The sequence below is a fragment of the Ptiloglossa arizonensis genome, chromosome 4, assembly GCF_051014685.1.
Source record: "Ptiloglossa arizonensis isolate GNS036 chromosome 4, iyPtiAriz1_principal, whole genome shotgun sequence".
In the NCBI taxonomy this organism is placed as follows: Eukaryota; Metazoa; Arthropoda; class Insecta; order Hymenoptera; family Colletidae; genus Ptiloglossa; species Ptiloglossa arizonensis.
This window is the reverse complement of record NC_135051.1, coordinates 25,365,663-25,391,456: the sequence shown is the minus strand read 5'-3', so window position 1 is coordinate 25,391,456 and position 25,794 is coordinate 25,365,663. Positions and strand designations below refer to the sequence as shown.

General features: G+C 46.6%; 1 protein-coding gene across 4 annotated transcripts in view; it reads right to left on the bottom strand.

The window, feature by feature from the left end:
• Positions 1–25,794, bottom strand: part of LOC143146164 (kin of IRRE-like protein 1) — a 445,694-nt gene that overhangs the window by 204,782 nt on the left and 215,118 nt on the right. For 3 of the 4 annotated variants that reach the window (XM_076310177.1, XM_076310180.1, XM_076310179.1), the window contains exon 3: positions 18,344–18,388. The exons of the other annotated variant lie outside the window; for it this stretch is intronic. In XM_076310177.1, the coding sequence (XP_076166292.1) occupies positions 18,344–18,388 (45 nt within the window). The remainder of the gene's footprint in view (positions 1–18,343; positions 18,389–25,794) is intronic. 4 annotated transcript variants of the gene reach the window in all.

Sequence of the window (25,794 nt, the reverse complement as noted above, 5' to 3'; positions counted from 1 at the left end):
ATAGAACGTCCGGCGAAAATCTGTAAAAGATTTAGCCGTTCGGTACACGTCCAATAAATTGGCATTGTATCCGCGTAAAATGATGATGGACGCTCCGCGAAAAGAGTTCGGTGTTCTACAGGGCTCGTAAAATTTCGCCAACGTTTTAATAAATTTCCGGCATTACGCCCGGAGGCCACCGGGAGGGGGAACCGAAGAGTTACGAGTGCGTTTATCGATTACCGAAACTTTGTCTGTACATTCAGGGGGTACGCGCGTAGGATGGCGTGCTCGCATATAAAATAGGCGATTTATCATTGGTCCTGGTTTCTACTAACGAGTTACTAGATCTCGCGGTGAAACTTTTCTTCTCGGCGCGATACGCGATTATTTATCGATTTCGCGCGGCCGGTTCGTCGCGCGTAATTTCATCGGATTATTCCGTGCGCGCGAATCTATTTCGTTTCGGTTCGCTCTGTGGAAACTCACCCCCCTCCACCCCCTCACCCCGTTGCGTGGGGATAATTTACCAAATTACCGCGGTTCTCGACGCGAGGGAAGCGTCGGGATAAATATTTTCCGCGTTCCGTGGCGAGCGGACACAGAGAGGGCGACAGTACCTCCCCCCAGCGCTCGCCATTGTGGCAAGAGGAGTGTGGTGACGGGGTAGGGGGGAGGGGGGAGGGAGCGTGGCGAGGCTAGCGTCTTCGCGGAATTCGTGTCCTTTTGAAACTGGTTCAAAGAAGCCGCGCGCCGGTTACCATTCAAGAACGAGGCGTATTAATTTTGCCGCTAGTCGGAGGAGCCGCGGTCGCGGAGTGTCGCAAGCTCGTGAAAAAGGAACGAGAGATCACCGGCGCGGGATTATTATTCGCGAGAGAAAGGAATCCTTCCTCCCGGTCGGTCTTTCAGCTGGTAATTTTTATACTTCGGCGGGCGGTATACTTTTCAAAACCGGTCGACTGTTTTCGACACCCATCCCCGAAAACTCCATTCAACGTCGCGGAACAAAAGACGGAGATCTCTCTTCGACTGGCGCGAGATTGCACGCATTGGACCGGTGGGTTTGTGTTGCGCTTTCCCCATCTCTTTCGTGCCCCTAGTAACAATAAACGAATATCTACGCTTTACCGAAGGTTTGCACGGCTTGTGTTTCGCATCGTGGTATTTCATATATGTCACAGGCCTTGAATAAATCTTAACCGGCGAATGTAGCACGAGGAGCTGGAAAGACGACTCTTGGATTTAGGGGGAAAGTATTCGATAAGTGTGACGCGCGACGGATGTACTACGAAGAGTTGGAGGCATTGCTCTTGGATTACACAGGGAAAGTATTCGATAAGTGTGACACGCGATGGATATACTGAGGAACTGGAGGCATCGGTCTTGAATTGAAGGTGGAAGTATTCGATAAGTGTGACTACAAACAGATGGCTCCTAGATTAAATGGAGAAAAGTATTCGGTAAGTGTGGCGCGCAGTGAATGTGTTATACGGAGCTGAAAGGACTCCTAGATTAAAGACGAAAAAGTATTTCATAGGTGTGACGCGTATCGAATCTTGCGCAACGGATCTACTACGAGGAGCTGGAAAGATGACTTCTGGATTCGAGAGAAAAAGTATTCGATAATTGTGACGTGCGACGGATGTACTACGAGAAACTCGAAAGATGACTTCCTTTGACAAACTGAACAGAAAATACTACGTAATATAAAATTTATAATCCAGGATAATTTTCACCGCAAGTGAATACGTCTCCCGCAGAAATTTAATCAGGCACACGGGAACGCCTACTCGCGTCACGATGAATACTTCGCAAGAGTTTCTGGAGCCGGGTGACGTCAAGACGGGGTTCCCCGAGTTTTTCTAATCGCGTCGGGACGTCGCTCGATCGCGTGTAATCCGCGATTAAACACCGCTGCAGGCGCCATTAAGCCGGAGAACCCAAAGGACACCGGAATTCCAGGCAGCGGGATATCGCCGATATAGACGCGCGCGATCCATTCTCCGTTTAAGCCCAGGCCTTGACTCTTCGGCCATTCACCGATCGTAACCGGTGCGTGCTCGTGGCCGGTGCTTCGACTAAACGCGGGCTTTACCCACTGTCAAGCCCGTCGCGTACCTCTCCACACACGGTTTGCGACCTAACGTATCCCAGATTTCACGGATCTCGCGATACAACGGGATATCGGGCCGACGCACCGAAACAGATCCCGGATTAGATGGGAGCTGATCTACGATGAACGCTGCTCTGATCGAAGGACGAATTTTATTTAGAACCGAGATACGAGACGTGGGGGATTTTTCTTCCCTTTTTTTTTTCAACTTTGTACGTGTGCGAGTGTGTTTTGGATTTTTAGGTTGGTAATTTCCTCGTGGTATTCCGTTCTCGCGTGCTTATTTAACCCAGGGGGTAGTTTGCCTGAAAATTGTAACTCGCTCGGTCTCGGGGATCGTTTTCGTAAGTACAGCGTTCTTTTCTTTATAGGTTGGAATTTTCCAACTAGCGTGTAGGTTTCACAAATGTTTACCAGTTCTTTTAAAAGTCTGCGGTAGCACATGTGTCTATTGATACCCGAAAGGAAACGAGAGGCATGTAAGAGCTTTCGAGTCGAATGGAGTAGAGAATAATTTACATTCCTTTTCTCAAATTTAAGCCTCGCTCGTTTTTCTTAAGCGTTTGGGAAATTCTCGCAACACGCGCGACCCCCTTTCCCCGAGTCCTGAATGTGTTTTCCCCGGGTGTGTTTGAAAATTACCATATTACATTATAAATATGTAAAGTACGAGAACAGTATTCTCGGTTGTAAACCTGCCGTGTGGTCTTAATATCGCATCAACCCTTGAAAATTAGATTTTACCGCCTAACGAATCAACTGTTGCGCTGCAGAACACGAAAATGGACCCTGTAACGCAATATCACGAGAATGACGAGAGTACGTTCAAGGAATAACATGGTGCCACTAATTCGACGAATGTCTATTATTTATAGATTTCTGATAAGAAAAATTCAGCGTTCATTATGACGTTCGATGTCGAAAAAGAATTTGATCGTCGACGATAAATTGGCGGTCGGATTTCACCGCGCAAAAATCAGAGCAATTCGGACCGAAACGAAATTAAAACGAGCCGGAATTTTCAATAAACGATCGTACTCGCAGCAACCGGCGCGCCCCATCGAAGGGATTAACTCGTTAATTCGATCGTGCGACGGTCCTTCCCGGCGCGCGTACCAAACGCGTACAGGATTTTACGATCTCGCTGGTATCAGGGACGTAATTTATATGAAAAATTTTCCCGCGTTACGCTACGCGCTCGTACCGTACGAGGAACTCTCTTCGTCGTCGATGTTTCACCGCAAATAGAGCCACGAGGCGAGCGAATCGCGTGGAAAAAATCACGCGGGTCGTCAACCTAAGGAAATTGACGCAGACGTGACAAAATTTTCACGGGATGTACTGTGCGTAGCTAAGAAATTGACCTGTGGAAGGAATTACGAATCGTATTGGGTCAGACTTACTAGTCCTTTGAAGACCTATTACTAAGTGAAATACCTCGAATTACGAATCGTATTGGGTCAGATTTTTCAGTTGTTGGAAGGTTTGCAACTGAGAAAAGTAATTTGAAGCAATCGTGACAAATATAAATTCTACTGTGATTAGCTGAGAAGTTGACCTCTGGAGGAAGTTGTGAATTGTATCTGGTCAGACGATTTAGTCCTTCGACGGCCTGCTAGGGATAGGTTCAAATATTCCTCTTACATGTAGAACTATGTTTCCCTTAATCCAAAAGTCGCCCTTCCATTTCTCAACTATACTCGCATGAGACGGATTCGTAAGTGACGATTTATTATTAAGATAAAAATACAAAAGTGTATCTTCTTGTTCCACGGTTCCGTGTATTTAACCGTGTTTTTCTCTCAGTCATGGGAAATATCACATGGGAGAGAGACAAAGCGCCAGGGAAAACTATGACTTCGCTTTCCACGGAAAAACCTGTTATCTTCGCGGTAACCACGCGTGCAAAGTGGAAACAAAGTTTTCCTCGACGTTTCTCCCCTCCAGGTGGGACTTTCCCTGACCAAGGCAAGAAAATCCTTAAATACCTAAAAGTACGAAACAAAAACAATTTTTCTTCGAGGAGTCGTCGCGTAGACACAGAAATGAACAAACTGTAAAAGTTACATCACGCAAGTGTTCTTATTTTCTTATTCAAGTCCTTCCTTTCGTATTTAATTGTTGTCGGTAGTAAATACATGGTTAGAATCTTCGAGACTACCATTGTTTCGTACGTAAACCTACGGTTCGGAGGAACCATCTCGTGGGCTCACGGTGACAAGTGTCACCGGTACGATGAAATTCCGGTATGAAACACGAATGAGCTTCGTATTCGGCTAGGTCAGTCGTTTCGAGTTGGTTTACGAGCCTGGCGTTGCATTAATTCGTTCCGTGGACGGTTTCAGAACGATTCGTAACGGGGACAAGTGCCTAAGACGAATTCACGATTTTGGCTGATCAGGCGCGACGTTGCTTGCCAGAAGCGTGTTCGATGTTCATGTTACATGTCCTTAGCTTGTATATGGTGGAGTATCATGGTGTGTTCGACCGATATTTTCGAAGAATCTTCCTAGCCAGAGAGTGACGAATGGTGATTAATTTTTCTACATTTATCTTTATTTAAACTCGACACTTGGATTACAAATGGCGAATTTTTACTTGGATTTGAATTTTCAAGGACGACTCTACTTTTATCCATTTTTAATATAGTCACCTCGTAGATTGGTTTGAAACTTCAAGGTTCGTAGCAGGCATATAAAAATGTTAGTTTTTCTTGGCGCTCAAAGTGGTACAAATTTAGCAATTACAAGGGTATAACGCAATATCTCGGATTTCACGAGACATGTTACAATTCTAAAGAGAGACCCTGCAAAAACCGTACACGTGCAGTTACGGTCGCAAAGCGGTACTGTCTTTGTCGACCAGCTTTAAGTCACTTCGTGTCGAGCGTCGTTTCAGGTAACGAGTTGTAAGGCTGTCCAACACTCTGTAGCGTATCGTGTGATAACAGGAATACACTATCTCCATTACAAATTGATGTAATGGAGCCGCGTTGAAAATCGAGGTACCCTCGCAAGGAAAACTCGTTACCGTGGGTACTACGGTTTATCGAAAAAGTAGGGCAATGAAGGATTCGGTGATACGTATAGCAAGGTAGTTTAAACTGTAGTAAATTAGACTTTGTATATAAAGTGAGGGAAAATCGTCGGGGCAAGAAAATCATTGGAGGGTGTCGTCCGTTGAGAAATTGGAAATGGAAAATGAGCTCGACGATATTTTAATATTCTCTCAAATACAAACTTGTAATGGAAAATTATCATTCAAAGGGAATCTCTAGTTTATCTAAAATCTCTACTCAAGAGTACAATTCAGTTTCTTCCGCAGGTCATCTTCTCTGTCACGAACAGTACATTCTGTACTTGTCACGGTTGCTTCGAGATACTTTTGAAACGGAGTTGACGATATTTAAAATATTTAGTTGGAAAATTATAATTCAAAGAATCTTTCGTTTATCGAAAATCTTTACACAAGAATTCCAGGGGTCAATTTCTCAGGTCCGCACAATACATTTTATATTTGTCACAGTTGCTTCGAGATACTTTTGAGATGGGTTTGACTTTCATTTCTCATGAATCGTGAAAAAAGCGACATGTCCCGAGGAAAACTCGACGCTTTGCAAATCAAGTAGAAATTTATCGCCCGGTTCAACGTTTCTCAATTTTCCCACGAACGACACGTGCTCGCGCGCGCACGTGTGTGTGTGTGTACACGAAGTTTCGTTGTGTGTAATATTTGACGTCGAATCGCGCCGCGGGTAACGGGGTTGTCGTGCTGAAATAAAGTAGCACGATAATTGCTCGAAAAAATACGACGTAAATCCAGCGCGCGACGGTTTATGTGCATAATCTATTTACAATGTAAAGCGAGAGGGAGCGCAGTTTCCGTTTGTCGGGCAATGAAGCACGCGCGGAAACACCGTTACATACGCTCCTCCGTTGTCATCGATCGCGACCTGGATGTATTTTATTTCGTTCATCCGGAATTATCCTGTCCGTAAACCGTACCTTTTTTGAACAAAGACTCCACCACGTTGAGCCTCCCTCTCTCTCTCTCTCTCATATACACAAGGGGGGATTTTAGGTACACGACGAATTGAAACCGGGGAGAGATTTTTTTAAATAATCATGCCCGTGTGTTTCGACGAAGTGGGATTAAATTACAGTAAACTCCGTTTAACATTAATTTCTTTCGTTCGATTATACATTTTTTGGGTGAAAAATGGTCTATAATTATGTTTTATTCAAAAGTACCTCGTAGAAAATACTAGGTAGAGAATGTACTGTTAGTGACTGGGAAGATGACCCGCGGGAGGAATTACGAATCGTAGTGGGTTAGAAGATTCAGTTCTTCGAAAGTTTGTGATTAAGCAATGTAATTTAAAGTGATTGTAACGAGATTGGTGCAGGATGTACTATGTTGAATGTTGAATTTCAGTTTTTCGAAGGCCTACGACCGAGCAAAGTAACTCGAAGCAACAGTCGGTGTAGCATGTACTGTGCGTAACTGAGAAGATTACCTGTGGAAGAAATCGCAAATGGTATTGTATCAAATTTTCCACTCTTTTGAAGCTCGCGCGATTCGATACATTTAATGATACTTTTGATCGTGATAAACACAATCGTATTCCTTCCGAGCAATCATCGTACTACTTTATTTCGGCGCCGAGTCTCGCTGCGATTCGACGTCGAATATTACACAAAAAGACTACGTATACACACATACATACACACACGTCATTCGTGGGTAAAATTGAGAAACGTTGAACCGGGCGATAAATTCGTACTCGGTTTCCAACACGTCGAGTTTTCCGCGGGCCGCGTCGGTTTTTTTTTCCCCAGGATCCGTGGGAAATGAAAGTCAAGCGCCAGGAAAAATCGCACGGTCGGACGATCGGACTCTCGATCGAATCGATCGCCAATCGACGCACCACGCGCACAGTCTGGAATCTAGACTCGAGTGTCGTTAACAACTCTCTTTGTCAAAGAGAACCGAGTCTGGTGGGGAGAATCGGTCTCGAAACGGATGAAAGAGGAAAAGCGTTGTAGAGAATGGGGGCGCGACAAAGGTGGCCATGGCAAAAATTGAACAAAGTACTCGCGGAGGATAGGAACAATTTGTTGGAAAGCGGTGCGATTGCCGGAATGATCGACGATTGATCTCTTTTGTGCGACGATTCATCCCCCAATCCTCCCCCCTCTTTCTCTTCTCCGTGTCGTTGATGATAGAGTCGCGGACCTCGTGGCGATATTCGAGACGCGTGAAAACGAAAATGAGACCCGAGTAGATTCGTTTCGAGGTATCGATGAATTTCTACGAGGTGCTCGTAAAGTGGAATAACAAGCAAGGCGTTTAATATCGAGGGTGGGGGCGCGAGGTGGACCACTCAGTGGTGGTCCAATTGAAATTATAAACGGCTACTAAGAGTGGTTAATAACAGCGGCTATAATTCTCGCGTAACCCCCACCCCCCTCTCTCTCTCTCTCGCTCTTATGGGCGCAATTAAACCTTGATAACGAATCGAATCGATAGCACTCGAAACGATCGGAGGCGCCTGGTGAAACGGCTCGCTTCTGTCCGTGGAATTCATTACGGGCACTCCTCCCACTCGTCGTTTCTTTTCCCTTCGAAGAAATATTAATTCGTTTCGAAGCGAAGAGCCAGAGGGAAAAGGTAGGACGAAAACCTTTCGTCCATTTTGTGGACCATCGAGATCTCGGGGACACCGGGAGCCGATTCCTTGGCATTTCAATTACAAATTAAGCGTTTCTCCGGTTCCGTGAGGTTGGAGTATGAACGGGAGGGGGGGGGGGGTACCGCGGTGGAGGTCGCGGAAACCCCTCTCCATCCTCCCTCGATCCATCCTCTCCGAAAGCTCGAGCGGGCGGCGAGCGGATGAATTTTTAAAAAGCTCCCGGGGAAACGAGGGAGTGATTTGAAAGTTTCGGGGATGTCGAGTAGAAAAGTTTTGAAAGGGTGGAGCGCGCGGAGAGGAAAAAGTACAGACGCGGAGCAGGGTACGAGGGGCTGGGGGTGAAAAAAGAGGGAAAAAGCCAGGAAGAAGCGGTGCACAGCGGAGAGGGTAGCTTGCGCGCGGAACCCTCGGCCTCGTCGGCCGCGAGAACATCGCGAGAGACGAGATTGAACCGGCTGTCTGCAACACCTCCGGTTTCGAGGCTCCGCCGCGGTCGTATCAAGTTGCTTACCGTGGAAAACAAAGCCGAGGAAAAGGAAAGTTTCCCGCCACCGAGTCGAGTTTTTACGATAAATCACGCTCGTGAGATTCAAATCGCGGAACGTGGACGAACGCTGCACCTTCACGGCTCGGTACCGGCTTCACGTATTTTTCTTTTCTTTTTTTGTTTATTCGCCCTCAGTTTCTTGGAAGGTGAAATAATTACGGATTATTGGCCACCGAACGAAGAAATTCCAGGGGGCAATGTTCACGCCTATAATGAAATTTGAGATTAAATTTCGCGGGTAACGAGCCCACTGGTGGATTTTCCACCGGGCTGATTATTGTGCACTGGGTGAAAAATACAATCGAAAACGTGGAATGGAAATTTTTACGGAGAATCCATCCCCAAGATACATCCGGTACGGGATTCGGTGCGTTCGTGACTGGTTTTGATTGTATTCCTGTTTGTTAACACGCTCCAGGTTGTTTTTTCCACGATTTTACCAACTTCTGACCAGTCGCCACCGATTAACGGAGATACTACTGCCCGCGTTTCGATGAACCAACCGCGAGTAGAAACAGCGCGCAATGGTCAGACGCGGTGGACCAGTGTGCTTTAATTCTCTACTGGTATGAATTACTGTGTCAAATATATGGCACAGTGAGGTCTATAGGACCACGTATAATTGTTTAAATATTTGTAGGTAGTTTCAAAGAAAAATTTAATTTGTTAAGAAACTCGATAAAATAAATTTTTGACCATGATACAATTCGCTAGATCCAGACTCAATCTTTTCAGTTACGGGTTAAACGAATTTCGAAAATCTTACAAAATATTCTTCCACGTTTTCGATTTATTTTTTGTACATTCAGAGAAGCTTCACACGGGGTGCATTACCCGGAAAATCAATTACAGTTCTATTGTTTGATGCGAATCTCTACGCGCGGATTCTACTCGTAGACCACTGTTCGAGATCGATTTTCTGAAATTCGAGCCACAGGATGAATAAAAATTTTCTTCCTCGCTTTTTCATTTACTTCTACGCACGAGATGGCACAACTAATATTCGAAATTAAAACTCTCGAAATTCAAAGGGAATCAAAATTCTCCTCCCTAATTTTTTATTTATGTCCACGCATGAAATGGCACGACTGATAAAAATTCTCCTGCACGCTTTTCTATTCGCTTCCACGTGTGAAAAAGAATAATCGTGTACCGTCGAGCCCGTAAAAATTGAGAAAATCCCGGCAATTCGTGGATGGGGAGCCGTGGAAACGTCGATCGTCGTGGCGATAATGGACACGGAAACGGAAGTAGCGACAAGCCCGTCGGTTCGAGGCGAGACCGCATTAAAACTAACTCAAAGGTTAAGAAACCGATACCACCGGTTCGGGTACAACCGTTGACACCGCACCTTCTCGTTACGGTGGCGGTTCGAAACTTCAGTGTCGGCGTTTGGAGTTTAATAACTAATCAGGAGTTATTGAGACCGTGAGCGAAACTTGTTCCGCGGGACGGAAGAAACATTCTTGAAAACGAGTAAGCGCGAAAACGACGACGCGACAACGGTAGACAAAGGTTAGAGGCGTGCAGCACGCGCGCGTGCGAAAAAGAGAGAGAAAGAGAGGAAGATAACGGAGAGAGGAAAGGAGATGGAGGAGGAGAGGTAAGAAAAGAAAAATCGTCCTCTTTCCTCCGGGGTAAAATTCGAGAACGCGAAAGAGCGTGTCGAGAGAGAAGCGGTGAGGGGGTGGATGGTTGAGCATGGTATCTCGGCACAGCTCCAACGTCCGTGAGACCAAGTTCTCTGGCGAAAGAGAGTGTTGGTGTGCTAGCTTGTATATCCGAAGGGACTGCTCGCGGACGTCGGGGAATCCAATGTATCATCGCGCTAACAATACGAGAGAGAAAGAGGAGGCAAAGCAGAAGAAGCAGAGGATGGAAAGAGAGAGGAAAATGGCCGACGGAGGTGGTCGTCCGTGTTGTACGAGGGATGGTGTGTCTCGCTCCCTCTCTCCCTCCCTTCGTACCCTCCACTTTGTTCCGAAGGTTATTTATTACTTATTGAAGCGGTCTTGTAATTTCCTCGCGTGATATACTACTAGCGGAAAAATAATATCGGCCGCGTATGCATTATGTATCCGCGGACACGTTGTTTCTCCCGATTCGTGCGGCCACGAACCACCAACCCCCTCTTTCAAGTTACCCGATCGTGCCCGATTTCGTTCCGGGCCACCCCCTCGGACAAACGTCTCCTCGTTCCGTCGTTTCGAGACGGAAGTCACCCTAGGACGGCGTGCATGCCGCAGCTTCGAGGTTGTATTTAATGCGTTGAATTACGACGACCTCCGTTCAATTATTCAGCTGGACGAGTTTCACGTGGAATCGGACGCCCCGCGAGTCCTTCGTCTTTGAGCGCGCGCTCAATTTACCCTCGCCCCGATGCCATCGAATATCGTGCCGAGACCTTCGGTCGCGAATCGTTCGACTTTATAATCGACGTCTTTCACCGGTGGAAATTCTCGAAAAACCGGGGGAGATTAAGGTATTTAATAATAATAGGGAGGTGAATATTTATTTCCGAGTAACTTCAATATAATACGTACTTTGGTGGTTTAAGTACCTGCCCTACACTTTGGGGACTTGAATATAATGCATACTTTAGCCCTTGGTAATTTAAATACATAAGTTAACCTTTGGTGACTTAAATGTATAGGTTATTCAAATATACAAGTTACACTTTTGTAACTTAAGTACACCAATCACTCTTTGGTAACTTAAATACACGAGTTACATTTTAGCAACTTAAATACACTAGTCATTCTTTGGTAACTTAAATACACAAGTTACACGTTCGTAACTTAAGTACGTAATTACTCTTTGGTAACTTAAATACACAAGTTACTCTTTGGTAACTTAAATACACAAGTTACTCTTTGGTAACCTAAATGTACTAACTAATACCTGAAAAGGAGAATAATAAAAATGTAAAATAATATGAGAAAGTAAAACTGGACTGCAGGTGCGGAGTTAATGTTATATTTATTTATTTGCTCGGGAACGAACCCCTTTGTAAAAGCGATACATGTGTAATTTGAGAAAACCTCGTGCACAGTACACGCTCGGGAGCTATGCAAGGTAGTTGTTTCTCCACGCACCCGCGACTGGGACGAAACCGTAGATCCTTTAACGCGTTGACTGCGGCGTCATGCATATATGTATGACGCTAATGTTTCGGTTACTCCTACCACGTGTTTTGAGGCGTGAGATTTAAATAGGAACAGCGCTACGGCGACTCCCAGGGAACTTTCGATCGAATTGCTGGAAACAAAGGTAAGGGGAGGGGAGTTCACAAGTGGAAGGTTTGAGGGTCCCCTGAATCTTCGTGTAACTCGCAACGTTGCTTTTCTGCAGTTGCTGGAAACAACAACCGATCCAATCATAATAGAAAACACGAAAATTACCATCCTCTTAGAAACATTTCTTGAAATAGCCCATGCGTTAGATTTCGATATTGTGGCTCGATACGAATAAAAATTCTCGCCTTGTATTAATTTACGCGCGCATCTCTTAAAACATCAAAGTTTGAGAAAAAAATCCACCCGATACGTTTAAGGAAAGACTGAACATTGTTTACGAATTCCTCTTGCTCGTCAACCTCCACGATATCTCTCGAAAGTAATTTCGACAACGCGATAAGAATTCTGTCGAAAATAAAAAGGAATCCATTGCTCGAACGAGAGGGTTATGGCAATCGTCTTCGCGACGCGACGAAACGACAGCTACGAATGGGATTGATGCATTCGCGACGTACGACGGGATCGATAAATAACGAGAAAGGGAAGACAAAGTGGACAAGGGAACGAGCCGATGAATATTTCAGCCTCCCCTCCTCCCTCTCCACTCCGTAGAGATACCAATGGGATTCACTGCACGCGTTTGCGTCGAATCTAAACATAGCGCCGGTTGCACGGTTTACACGCTGCCGTGACGATGCTTTAGATGCTTGATTGACAAATTATTCCTTCATCTTAATGGATAATGCAGCTCGTTATAAACGTGATCGTTGGAATCGATCGGTTGGCAACGGTTTGAGAGCTTTCTCGATCGAGAAAGAATCAAGTTCGTACGTGTACGGTTGTTTGCAATAGGATGGATGGGTCGTTTGTTGATCTTGAGACGCCCTTTGATCCGATCCTGGAGAAACAAACTTTGAGTCCAGGTCAAAACGATCGCGGACATTCCCATTTCCCCTATCTGAAATGTTCATGAGCCTCGGACGGAGTGTTGTTCGCCTTGTGCAATTTTAAACCGGTCACGTTGTTGCGTCGTTCGACCTCGACGAAACACCGGAAAATCGTACGCCATTCCACGCGACAACTCGATACATCGAGGTCACTGATCGTCGATCCATGCAACCCGAATTCGGAGCGAGAATCGATTGCCCTTGTTAACGCTACGGCGAGCCAGATTTGCGACACGAGCCAAAAAAAGTTTGCTCCTTCGCGCGATAATTGCGACTTTCCTGTCTGGAATGGATCAGGTAATGTTTGACCGAGTATTAAATGTAGTCTACTAATTGGTGAATCGTTGTTATGGATAATAAACGAAGAGTTCCGTGCACACGGCTCGTGGGTACCCTAGGTTAAGTGTTTGGAACCTCATTGATCCGGAGATCTTTGGTATCCACCTCTGTTAGGGGAATTTGACTTGGAAAAGACCTCTGGCATCAGAATCATCGAGAACAGGGTAGAGAGGACTGTAGACTATAGTAGTGAGCAGTTGTAGGATTACTCTTGGCTCAGTTTTCCTGTTGCAAGTCAACATAATATTCGTGAGTACCTAGGTTAAGTGTCTACTACTCTAGTCTAAGTCTAATACTCTAGACTCAAGGGGTGATTAGTTGGAAGTTTGCTCTTGGGTCATCTTTACTACTTAACGTCAACTACTTATAGGTAACTAGTTTAGACTATCTTTAACCCCACTAATTATATCACGAAAAAAAAAATCTCCAACCCCTAGTATCCAACACTGCTAACCTATGACGACTAAACCTCTTATGCTATCAAAATCATCTAGGTCTCCTAATCTTCAATTCAACGTTGAACGTTAATAATTTGTTTCAAATTACAATTTAATAGTTGCCCCGAATGTAGAATATAGAAAAATTAACTGCCATTATTCACAAACGTGGTTCTTGAATATTTTTCGGCGCACCAATGTACATATAACCTACCATGTTCGATCAAACGCGAAACCAGGTTATCGAACAGTTCTCGACCAAGGAAACAAACCGCGCGAAATACATTTCGCGGAAGGATACGCTCGGTTCTTTTTTCGATACGCTTCGTACCGAGCACTCGAGGTCCGTACAATTTTCGTCGTGTTCGGCGATAAATCTTGGCAATCAACGCGTACACCAGCGTCGTTTTTTGCCTCGTGAATGGATTCTCGTTAACCAAATTGGACGATCGACCGGTCGGTCGGTCGCTGCGTGTCACGGTTGCTTTCCGATTAGTCGCGCTTCGCATTAAAGCCGAAATTAAAACAGTGTCGCCAACGAGAAGGGACGCCGGGCTGTGGAAAAACTCCGCGTGCATCACGGTTCTCTGTGTCTCTGTTTCAGAGACCAGCCGACACGGTAACGCCGATGAAAATTGCGCTCGACGCGTATGCACGCTCGTCTGTAAGAGAATCGCGTCGACGACGCGTCTGTCAGGGTTTACGTCCACGAGGGGTGCTGTTTTCGAGGATCGTGGTCGCGTTTCTGGTTTCCGTGGATGCTGAAACTGCGACGAGTCTGCCAGTGTTTTACGACACCGAGCCAAGGAAGACAAATTCCTTGACGGTAGCTCGATAATATTCGATCTGGTGCGAAGCGTCGTAAAATTGCTCGACGTGGGTAGCGCAGAGTCGTGAAACGAAATGTCGTAGCAACAATCGACGGTCGAAAGTTTCACCGTGACGATATCGATTCGTCAAACACCGAATCTCTATGTAAGAGCTCCTGGATTCGGTATAGAACCTTGAGTAGGATCGATTTACTCCATTTGAAACTTTCAAATTGTGGACCAAGGCTTCTAGTTCAATATGGAACTATCTAAACGTTCAGTTTGAATATTGAAAAATTAACCGCTGGTTAGTCCCTTGGCAAGACTCCTTCGAGAATATTGGTACACCGCAAGAGAATACCTTATATCCCATTGAAACGACCGAGTCAATCTCGAACGTTCAAATTAAACTACAGTGATTTGTATGAAATCACAGAACTCCTATCATCCAAGTGTCGAGTTTGACTATGCAAGAATGAACATTCGACAGTCCTTTGGTAAAGATAGACCTTCGAGAATATTAGTACACCGCGTGCAAGTGAAATTGACGCGAAACACGGACTTCGAACACGGTGAGAGGGTCCGTTTCAAATTTTTATCTCCGTTCGAGGAACCAGATTATCGGAGGAAGCGGTTAGTTGATTTTGCTCGAGCGTGGCCGACGCACAAGAGGGCAGAAACACGCGCATGAACGTGCACTTGCGAGAGCACACGGATACGTTTCGACAGAATTGGCCCGAATATAATCCGGCGGTGGTACTGCAGCCCTTCTCTAAGCTGCTGCTCGACCGCTCTTCCGTTTCTCCGGCCCTTCCGGCAGAATGGATCAGGCTAGCGTACCATCGGTGTCCACTGTACCAACGCAGACTGCCACCGGGCCTGGCTGCTGTGCGGTAAGTGGTACGAGCGCGAAACGGGTCAGCCGTGAGCGGTGAAATCGCTGCCTGTCCGGAGTGGCTGGATCCCCTTTCGCCGCCCAACCGACGAGAGGACATTGCTCGATGTCACCGGAAGTCGCATCTAGGCGTCGACCCTCGAGGAATATCCAGACCCCTGGCTACGAAACGCGATCTTGTCGTTGGTCAGATCGAGTGGGAGGAAGGATCGATGGACCCCGAGCTTTCGTTTCCTCGAATTGTTCCAAAAAGAATCTTGGATTCGCGCGTAACTTTGCGCGAGAGGGGTTTTCATTGAGGAAAAGATATTAGATTGAGTATTTGATACTTATGAGTAATTCTGAACCTTTGGAGAATATTTGCAAATTTTCGTATGTTACAAATTCTTGGAAAGCGTTTGCTAAACAAGTGTCTAACAAGAAGTTCAACAGTTTAACAATGTCAGTGGGAATATAATTACAAAAAAAATTTCAAAAGCTTGTTCATAGCAAAGAATTTATTATAATTCCAGTGTCTCGAACGAGTGAACATGTTTATCACGAGTTATTACAATTCGACTCCAACCGAGCGCGATGCTCAAATCCAGTCGAATCTCCTCGAACGAATTTCACAGGGTTAAGAAAACCGCTGGAAAATTCCAGGGGAACTCGTTTCCTTCCACGAAACGCGAAACTTCCCTTAAAGAGCGCCACGCGCATCGCTTTACACCGTGTAAAATTCCTCGGCGACAAATGAAAGCGGCCCGATACTTCCCGCCGGAAGGGAAAACCGTCTCTCGTCGTGTTTCACGGCGAACTCGCGCGTTTCTCGCCCCGACGAATGATTTTTTTAGTAGCGCGGATTTAATTTCCACCTCCGACTTCTCGGGAGTGTTTTTACTCGCGGAGCCGCTTGGAAACTGTACTTTTCCGCGTCGCGTAACGACCATGTCCCGCCCAAGTTTTTACGCGCTGGAAAGAAATCGAAAAGAAGTCGACCTCGCTTCGACTTTGAGACAGAGCCTCGAGCTACGAGCTGCGTGTTCAGATTACGCGTCTCCCTTTGCTGAATAAAAAAAAGAAAAGAAAAAAAAAAGATAACCAGTGGATGTAACCGAGTTGGAGCGAACGACGAGTTAAAATATAATAAAGCACCGGGATAGGGTTGTTCGAGGGACAGAGAGAAAGTGGAGGGGGGTTTGGACTCAAGAATAATTGAAGCCTCGGCGCAGCCTGAGCGCGAAAGTGAGCGTTATTAAAGCCAGTCGGTCCGGTGCGCTCGCGAAACGTAATTAAAAATCTAATTTCATCGCGGCGCGTTGCCTGGAACTGAAATTATGCCCTCGTAATCGTTTCGTACACAAATATCTGAATAATTGTAGCTTATAGCGCGTGGTAGCTCGCGCAAATTGCCTCCGTTGTTTCAGCCGGCCGCAAACAGCGTCCTGTCGATGAATTATTATAAACGCGACCAGACGCACTCGTTGGAGGTGAGGCGAACGATCGAACTAATTTCCGAAAATCGTGGTCCACGGATCGTGTTTAATCGCGTGTATTTCTACGCAAAGAGCAGTGAAGCATCCTCTCGCGTACGGTGGCCGGGTAGACGGGCCGATTGCCCAGACCGAGGAGTGGGGGAAGACAGTGTGGGCAGGTCGACTTTCACTTCTGCGCGGCGGAGTGGGGGAAGCGACGGGTGTACCACCGCATTGTACTTGTTAGTCGGAGACGCGACGCGGACGCGGTAAACGGCAGTAGTGCCACCCGTCGCTTCCCCCTCTCCGACGCACCGAAGTGAAAGTGGACCCGCCCACTCTGCCTACCCCCACTCGACCAGGGAATCCAGTTTATGTGCCCGGCCGCCTCGGTCGTGAGACTCAGTCTCGAGGCGCGCTATTTTACTCCCGACGCACGTTTCGGCCTTACGAGCGGAGAGTTGACGCGCGTGTACTCGCGCGCGCGAACGCGTACCAAATGGACGGGTTTACGAGTGCGTGGTTCTCCTTTTTCTTCTTTCATTTTCTCTTTTCAGCTACCTCCTCCCACGAAATGTTTTACAAACGTGGCGCAGCGAACCGCACGAAGAATGCAAGCTCGAAGTCGCCAGGCACGGTGGTCCGGGGAGGCGTCGCGCTCCCGAGGTGGGGATGACGTGGGAGGGGTCGCCATATTCAAAACGAGCAATAGCTTGGAGCCAGCCACCGCTTATTTTATGGGTAATGCGTTTCACCGTTGCAGTTTTCCTTTATTTCGCGATTTGCTGCCGCAACGTATTACTCGGCGTCTCGTATTCCGCGCGCGAGCGTTTACATTCTCTGCGGAGCAACGCGTCGCGAGCAACACCGAGTCCCACGAGTCTCGCTCATCGCGAATTCTTTTTATTTGAGGTGCACGGACCCGGCTTAATGATCGCTACATTCTGGCTGTTTCAGCCGGTGGGAAAATCGCGAGGAGAATTCTTCGAAAATTTTTATTACAAGGAAAGTTAACACGGCTACTCGGTACGAGTTACTTTTAAGGATTTGTCGGGGAATAGCAAGGTCTCTCTCCCCTAATTGCGCGAGGTGTGAGGTAATGTTAAATCGATCGATTATGCGGAAATCAATGGAGATCGATGTCGAGTGACATCTGTTGTACAATTACCCAATGTGTGTAGTGTAAATTGCCCGTGTTCGTCGCGAGTCTGGAATATTCAGACGTAGAGCAAGCAGGTGTGTTCGAGTGGAAACGTTTGTCGTAATTATGGTACGGGACAAACTATTACCTGGTGAAATTCACTGCCCGGTGGTAGAAGTTGGTTAATTCGAAACTTGAGGTACCGAACCGTGTAAGGAGTCATTCTAAGCAGAAAAAAAAAATCGATTTTTGATCGAGAACATAATGTGCACAAGTAAATAGAACGTAGACAGTATGTAGTAATGGGATTATTTTTCTAACAAATATTTTTTTTGTCGGTGCCAAGCTTCGCAAAGGCTGACTAGCGCGTCTGACCACGACCAACCTTTTCTACTGCGCTCGATATTTCCTTCTCCCAACAATACATGCGTGCGTGAAAAATGTTCAAAGTTTTTCGACGGAAACGTACAAGTTACATCGTACTTTGGATTCATTTTCCAGGGCAAAACCATAGCATTAAATTATACCGGTTAGAACTCGGAACCACGGGGTCTGAAACGACAATAGCGGTGTACCTTTCGATTACCGTGACACGAATCTGAGCTCGTATAATACAGTGAACGTTTCGCCATCGGTATTCTCGAGAAGCTCGTCAAGCTTTCCCTTGGCAAGCACAGCAGGTCCCACGATAGGTGTTATTAACGATGACCGATGAGTACGCCTCGAAATTTTCTGCGACGCGTTCACGAACCTGTTACAAATATTTCTCGTGCACAGATGGGTCCTCGAACAGTGTCTGAAAAAAAAAAAACAATCAACCTCCAACCAGACACCGATCGAAACGTAAAAAAAAACACTCAGGTAGCGCGTAGCATCGTGAAATTTAATTTCACACGGAAGAAAGTTATTCGGTCCACGATCGTTTCCCCCGTACTGAAATTACCAGGACGTTTAGCCTTTAAAGAAGTTCCTGTTTCCGTTTGCAACCCCCACCGTATACCATGTATCGTGCACCGTGTACATACGGGACGGAACAAGCGCACGATGTGTATCGTTCGTCCCACCCGCCCCTCGACCCCCTGTTTAAACGGAGTAAATAGGAATGGCAATAATACGCCGTGTCTTGCGAAGTATCGACCTATCGGTGCCTCTCTCGAGACCGATATTATGTGTTAGCAAGAAATGAAAAAGGAAACGAGACTCAACGGGTGTGTGCGCGTTCCCCGCGGACGTAGGGAGAGGGTGGAGGGGGGAGGGGGTGGAACGAAAGAAGCAAGAAAAACGGAACGACACGAAGAACGAAGACACTGCTACGAAAATACCCCGTCCAACCCCCCACCCTCTCTCTCTCAACATCTCCGGATGCCTCCGATTTCAGTGTACCCGTTCCTGTTTCCTTGTAATTTGTCGTCTCGAAGTATACTCGGGCGCTATTGGAACCGAGTTTCTCCCTCCCGGTTAGAAGAGCAGCCACTCGAAGACAATGGGAAGAAACGAGACAAGGTGGGTAGAGGGGGGTAGGGGTGGCCAGGGAGTTTTTGACGATGAGATATTAACGGATATTGCGCGACGAATTCCCAGTAACGGCGAGACGGTTTCAATTTTCCCTAGTTTCTCTCCCTCGATGCGTATCACCGAGCAGGGGAGCCCCCCTGTGCAACGATTAACGCGCTTTACGGTCGTGAAAAGGGGTAAACGGGATCCCGTGATACTCCAGGGACAAAAAATCGAGTCCAGGCGACTCGAGATCGATGTGCCGCATCTCGTTAACCTAATGCGTGTGTTCGTCAAAGGTTCGAGGATACCTTGCCGACAGAGACACAGTCGGTGTTATATCAGAGAGGGGTACGGGGGTGGAGGATGGACAAATCGATCCCTCGGTCGATATTAATACGGTCGTCTCGTCGACTTCACACAGCCAACTCTGGTGGACGAAATGGGACGCTTTGACCGTAGTCCTAATTGGAAGATGAAACAGACACGGTCCAAAAGGGACTGGGTGAAAATAATTATTCAAGGTCGAGATCCCGTACGACGTCTGTCGTTCGACGTATTCATCCACCGGTGTCACGAAGACACGCTCTCACGGGCCATGAATTAAAGCGACGACGACACGCTCGCGAAATTCGCGAGCGCCGAGCATTGTTTCGAGTTTCGAGTTCGCGGCTGCAGTTATCGAACTCCCGGGGATGCACTTCAATCCCGCGGAGCACGCCTCGCTCCTTAAAGACAATCCGTCCTCTAATTGCTTCGCGAACTTTCCATCCGGGTGAGAGAAAAAAATAGACGAGAGAGAATCGTGGAGGAGGGCGCAAGTTTGCTAGATCATTTGTCGGTGTAAACTTAACGAACGATACGAACACCGATTTTCTATGAAACGTTCGACCATATCGTTATTTTCACCGTGTGAAACTCACCTACGCGATGTATCGGAGAATGTGGACAAAATAATTGAATTGTTGTTCCAAATATAGGAAAATTTACAATTGGAAATGAATGGCTGTGATAACTTCGACGATGAGGAGGATAGGGGATGGAGAAAAGAGGATGGTGGAAAGCAAAGTGGAAATTATAAGTGTTTAAATTTAGATATTGCGCATTGATCTTTCTAGCTTCAATGGAACTGCTGGCGTATAAAATACTGTTTCACCGATTAGATGAACTTTTACGGAATTATAGATATTATAGTCTTGCAAAAACTGGTTGTTCAAGTTGCAAAGCCGCTTTTTCGTTCCCATGGGAGAAGATTCGACAGAGTAATTGGGATTTAACGCTCCAAGTTGTTTCACAATTTCCGTCCTACGGATGGCGATATTTCACCGCGGCGGTATTTTCAAAACCGTTGCAAAAGAGGGGATAGGAAGAAACAGAGGGTTGGAACACCCCCTGGGTGAAAGTTGGTCGACTCGGGGTTGCGAAAAAATTGCAAGGCGCGAGAGAGCTGAAAGTTACGATTTTTCCGCAGCCTAGCGTAACGCCAGGGCCGGTGGTATAAATTTATGTGGCAACTTTCGTCCAGAAACCAAATGCACACAGATCCGGATATTATATATAGGGTGGGAGGAAGTCAGAGGAGGTGGGTAGTTTATCCTTTGGTAGACACCCGGGCAGACATTATGGCTTGGAGAATGTAGCCCTCGTTCTTTCGCGGGATCGACTCTCGGTGGTTCAACCGAAATCCACGGACTCGTTCCGTGTGAAATTATTTACGAGCGAACGGATCCGCGCCATCGAACCGGAACTACCTCGGACGTGGAAGAAATCACGGAGGTTACGTTGGTTCGCGACGTGGCTGCCGCATAGCGATTCAATTCCGCGGAATACGTCCGCGGCCACAGGTGCGTCTGTTCTTCGCAGAGAACACTGATTTTCGCCTCTCCACGTGCCCAAGGCCCTTTAATCAAGATGAGATACACGTCTGCGTCTTGTCTCGGTTAGACGTGGGTTGAAGGCCCCCGTGGCAACTCGTCCCGGGAATTCAATTAACGTTCCATTCGATCGAACCGTTTGCGAAAGTGTCTCAGTAACTTCTTTCGAGGAGCAGAAACTATTATTTATTTTTACACTGAATTTTTATCAACCCTGAATACTCCTGATCAAAGTAATCTACAGAGCGTTCGTGGAAGGAATACTTTTCACTGGCGTGAATTTCGACGATTGAACGCGCAAGTTGCAAGTAAGTGGTAATTGTAGTTCTTTTGTCTTGAATTAAATAATACGAGAAAGTTACTCTGGAACATGCCCGCATCAAGAGCGTTTGTTGGATATATGCGTTCATAGTTCGTACATGTAGTTTTTTTTTAAACGTATATACGCATTCGTAGGAATCAAAGGGTTGCGTCTTGATGTGCTTAACCAGAGAATCGTGAGAAAACGAAAGTGCGAAGAGACGCGGGAAAATAATTGCGGAAGTAGAAAAGGAACGTGTTGGGTCAGACACTGCTCAGACTTGGTAAGTTTCTGAGCGGTGAAAATGCAGCGAACTGTTTATATTCCGCTTAGGTGTGGATCGAAAGTTTATTGTCATTTTCGCGAAACCTTGGCGAGATTATTTATTCGGAAACTTGCGACAATTGTTCATTTTTTAGGTTGCAGTGTGTCTGGTTTGCGAGGATCGTAATTGAAACGAAAGCGTAAGAAGATACAGGAGAATAATTGCAGCAGGAGAAAAGGAGCGTGCTAGGTCAGTCGCCGTCTCTGACGTAAATGGAACAGTCTACATTCCTCTTGTGTGTGGATCAACGGTTCGTTGTGAAACTTTTGTAAGATCGTTTATTCAAAAATGTACGATAATTATTTATTTTTCCAGATTTCAATTGGTCTCGTTCGGGAAAATCGTGATAAAACTACAATGCTTGAAAGATAAGGAAAATAATTCTAACAGGAGAGGAGGATCGTACTGGGTCAGACGCTTTACACGAACCACTTGACTCGAGAAATTTAATTTTTTTCGTGTAATTGTTTTCGATGATAGGAAACGGATCGCAATTTTTCTTATTACAGACGTTTGATTTTTCGCCTAGAATTTTTTACACAAGTTTTCAAAGTTACCTTCAACTTCGTTTTGCATCACTAATTTTTATCGTCCCGTCCAACGCGTAGCAGATATTGAGACGAATTCAACCAGCTGAAACATAAAAGGTTGTGCACGAAACATTTGAAGGTGACCTTGAAAACTTACACTAAGAAAAGACACGTGAAAAATGAACCGTTGTTTTCAAGGTACTTCGAAATCTTATCATTCTTGAGGAAAAGAAAAATTCAATCCAACAACTCGAGTGGACCACCCTGTACATTGCAAAGAATCCGTGCAAAGGGAATGACACTCGGAAAATTACCACGAGACGTGATTTTTTCCTCGTTACGACGACGATCACTAGTCGAAGTGGAATTTCCTCATTCGTTGAGGATCGCGTCCGAGAAAATCCACGGAAATTTGCGGAAACCTTAACGATCGGTTGTTCATGAATTAAATATCGACAAAGGCCGGCCAATACGGGACGTGCGCACGCAAATGCGTCCCCGGAGAACAACCCCCCACCTGGTCGTCCCTCACTCGAAACACAATCGTCGACCACAATAAACCACGACCATCGTAACGAGGAGTCGATCGAGAACGCGCTGGTCGCGGTCGAATTTAAATTGTATATCGAACTCCAGAAGAAGGCACCTGCCATTATTTTTGCAGGACTGTAGACGCTCCACCACCGTTTTAATTGCGCGAAAACTCGAGTCAGTTTCGGTCATCGTTGGTGTAAAACCGTACCCGATTGTTATTATTGTCGCTAACGAGTAATTTGTTTATTCGGAACGATATAATTTGAACGTTTCGCGCACGAGATAAACCGGGACACTTTCAGGGTGGGGGTACGGGGAGAGGGGAGTAGATAAGGGGGGGGGGCAGTGACGTGACGGACCGCAATCGCTTTACATATTCATGATGTAGCTTCGTGGACGTGCACCGCGAAATCATAGAATTCGTCGGGCAGCGGCCGTTCAGGATTGTTTCGCAATCGTTCGAGGTAGGAGAATGGAAGGGGGGTATCCGCATCATTTGATTCGTTCTCTTCGGGGCCCCTGTTCGCATAAATTTCTATCTGGGAATCGTTAACGACGAGATAATAATTACGCGCGAAAAGGAAATCCGCTTGCCGATTCAAAGTATCCTTCTTTGAATATTTTTTTAGGTAGATTAATAGGGGGGGGGGGGGGCAAAAGGGGGTCAAGTGGTAGATGTACCTAGGAATAATAAATTTCTCCCGAAAAGCAACGCGCTGGGCGAAATACTCCGATTAAAAGCATTGTGATCTCTTCGAATACTTTCTTAGATAAATTAATGGGGAACGGGGGGCGGGGGCGAAGGGGGGCCAGGATGGAGATGTTCCCGTGCGGGGAACATATTTTCGATAATTATCTCCGAAACATAATAGTCTAAAAGAAATCTTGTTTATTCGAAGTATCGCCATCTTTTCCATAATTAAATTAAGAAGAAACAGGGGGGCAAAGGGGGGTTCGAGAGGAAGAAGTTCCTAAAAACAACAATTACCTCCGTAGAGATAACACGTTGACTATACTCGCTGGTCAATTCGAAGTAACTCTCCTCGAATATTTCTTCAGTTAATTTGGGTGGGTACGGAGGGGGGACAGAGGGGTACGGAAGGGTAGGTGTTTCCGCGCTATTCTCCGCGTTCCATAAAACCGTCCTTCTTTCCCTTTCACGCTGATTAATCCCGTCGTATTAATACGGCTTTAACGAGCCGGTCGGGGGTACGGGGTGCACGTCGGGGGGCGTCGAACGCGCTCGTGACACGATAATTCGGCGCGGAGGACGAACGACTCCGGACGAGAAGCAGGCGGGGGAGTGTCGTAGCTGGTAGTCGATCGCGCGTCTGGATCCGAGCCACCGAGATATCGATTCTCTGAGGGGGTAGAAGAGGGGGTCCTTAAAGCGTGAAACGGGTCGTCGACTTTCCATCCTTTTTCGTTCGACGCTCGGGAATTAGGGTCGACTTTCATCCTTTCCGAGCGAGGAACTCGAGAAGGGCCTGAAAGCCGGCGAAGGACTCCGGGGGCTCTTTTTCACGATAAATTTCACCGAGTGCCGGGTCAATCGTTCTCGTAGAAGCCCCCTCCTACGCCTTGTACCGAGACGTCCACCAGAGGGTACGGTAATCTTGTACCTCGTCGAGTACGCGTTCGTTTTCGGTTAATAGACGTTCACCAAGATGTACATACACATGTATATATATAATACATACATGTATATATACACATACATACGCATACACACCTATACCCCACACTGGATACGGTATATCTGGTAATGGCCGATTTCAATCGGCTCCTCGTTATTTCGTCCACGAAGCGGCGTCCTTTTCATGAGTCCTGCGATCGGGAGCGATGTGGTGGGGGCTTCTCGATCGGTACAGTGACCGTGGATCGTAGGAGTTCAGTTTTCTCAAACTGTTCACCCCGGGAGGACGCTGCGGCGAGGAAGCTCCGACGTAAGTGCACTGTGGGGCGAGTAACGGAGGAAATTCAAAGGACCGGCGGGGAGCAATCGAGCGGATTCGTGGAACAGTCTCGTGGGCTAGCGAATAGGTCTATCGGCCGATCGGATAGGAAGGAGAGGAGAGTGGGTGGAGGTGTAGGATATTTGGGAGGGGGTGGCCTCGAGACCAGGCTGTTCTCGCGGAGCAGCGGAAAAAAGGAGCGGAAGATGAAGATGGTGGGCGTGGGCGGAATGGACAGAGGGGAGGACGACGGTGGTCGGTAGAGGGGGGGGGGGATGAGGCAACAAAAGACTCGAGCTGCGCGGCTCCCCTTTCAAAGTATTTCTATGACGTTGCCGCGTTTCGTGGTTCATTAGTGAAAAAGGGTTTCCCCCTTTGTTGGCCGCGATACCATTGCGAAATGCTCCCGGTGCGATTCTATATCGCCGTCTACTCAGCCTTCGCGACCATTAGCCGGTTATTCGAAGCAACTACTTTGTCAGACGTTCGAGAAATTTCGATGATAACGCGGCTAGCCGGCCGGCCGTCTCGCCCTCCGCAGTTCGATCGAGCCACGGAATCGCCCCTCGATCGATCCGGGTACCCCCCCCCCCCCCCCCCCCCACCATCGTGCTATTGGAACACGAGGATTGCAAATTTACTGACCCCCTCGACTGAACGGAGATTCGGGGAAATTTTCGATCGATTCCTTCGTCTTTCAATCTCCGCGAGGTTATCGACGATACGATGATTTCATTCGAGGGGGCAATTACACTAAAGTAGGTAGATTGATAGCAATCTGGGTACAGTTAGTATGATTGTACGAAAAGTGTGTATTTTGTATAATTTTTGGACAGTGAGTTTTGTGTTATAGCGCAGTGAAGGACTGAGGTTTGCGTTGCAGCTCCATTGATTCGAAGATCAGATGGTATAGTAGTGTCTATCTTCTAGGAACTATATATATCAACAGAGGTTCCACTTGGAACAATTTTTGTGCGGAGGATTGCGGTGTAGTGATAGATGGGTGGTAGGTACTTCTATAGTGAGATTCGTGATCTTTGGATCAATGGGGGTTTAGGAGTTAAATGTTCACTCCTTGCAACTACTGTAAGAATTGGAGTCTAGGGTCCTTTTACTCCGTTTTAGATGACTCGACTACGAGAAGTCTATCTCGCTGGTAACTCCATTGATCTAGAAATCACGAACTATA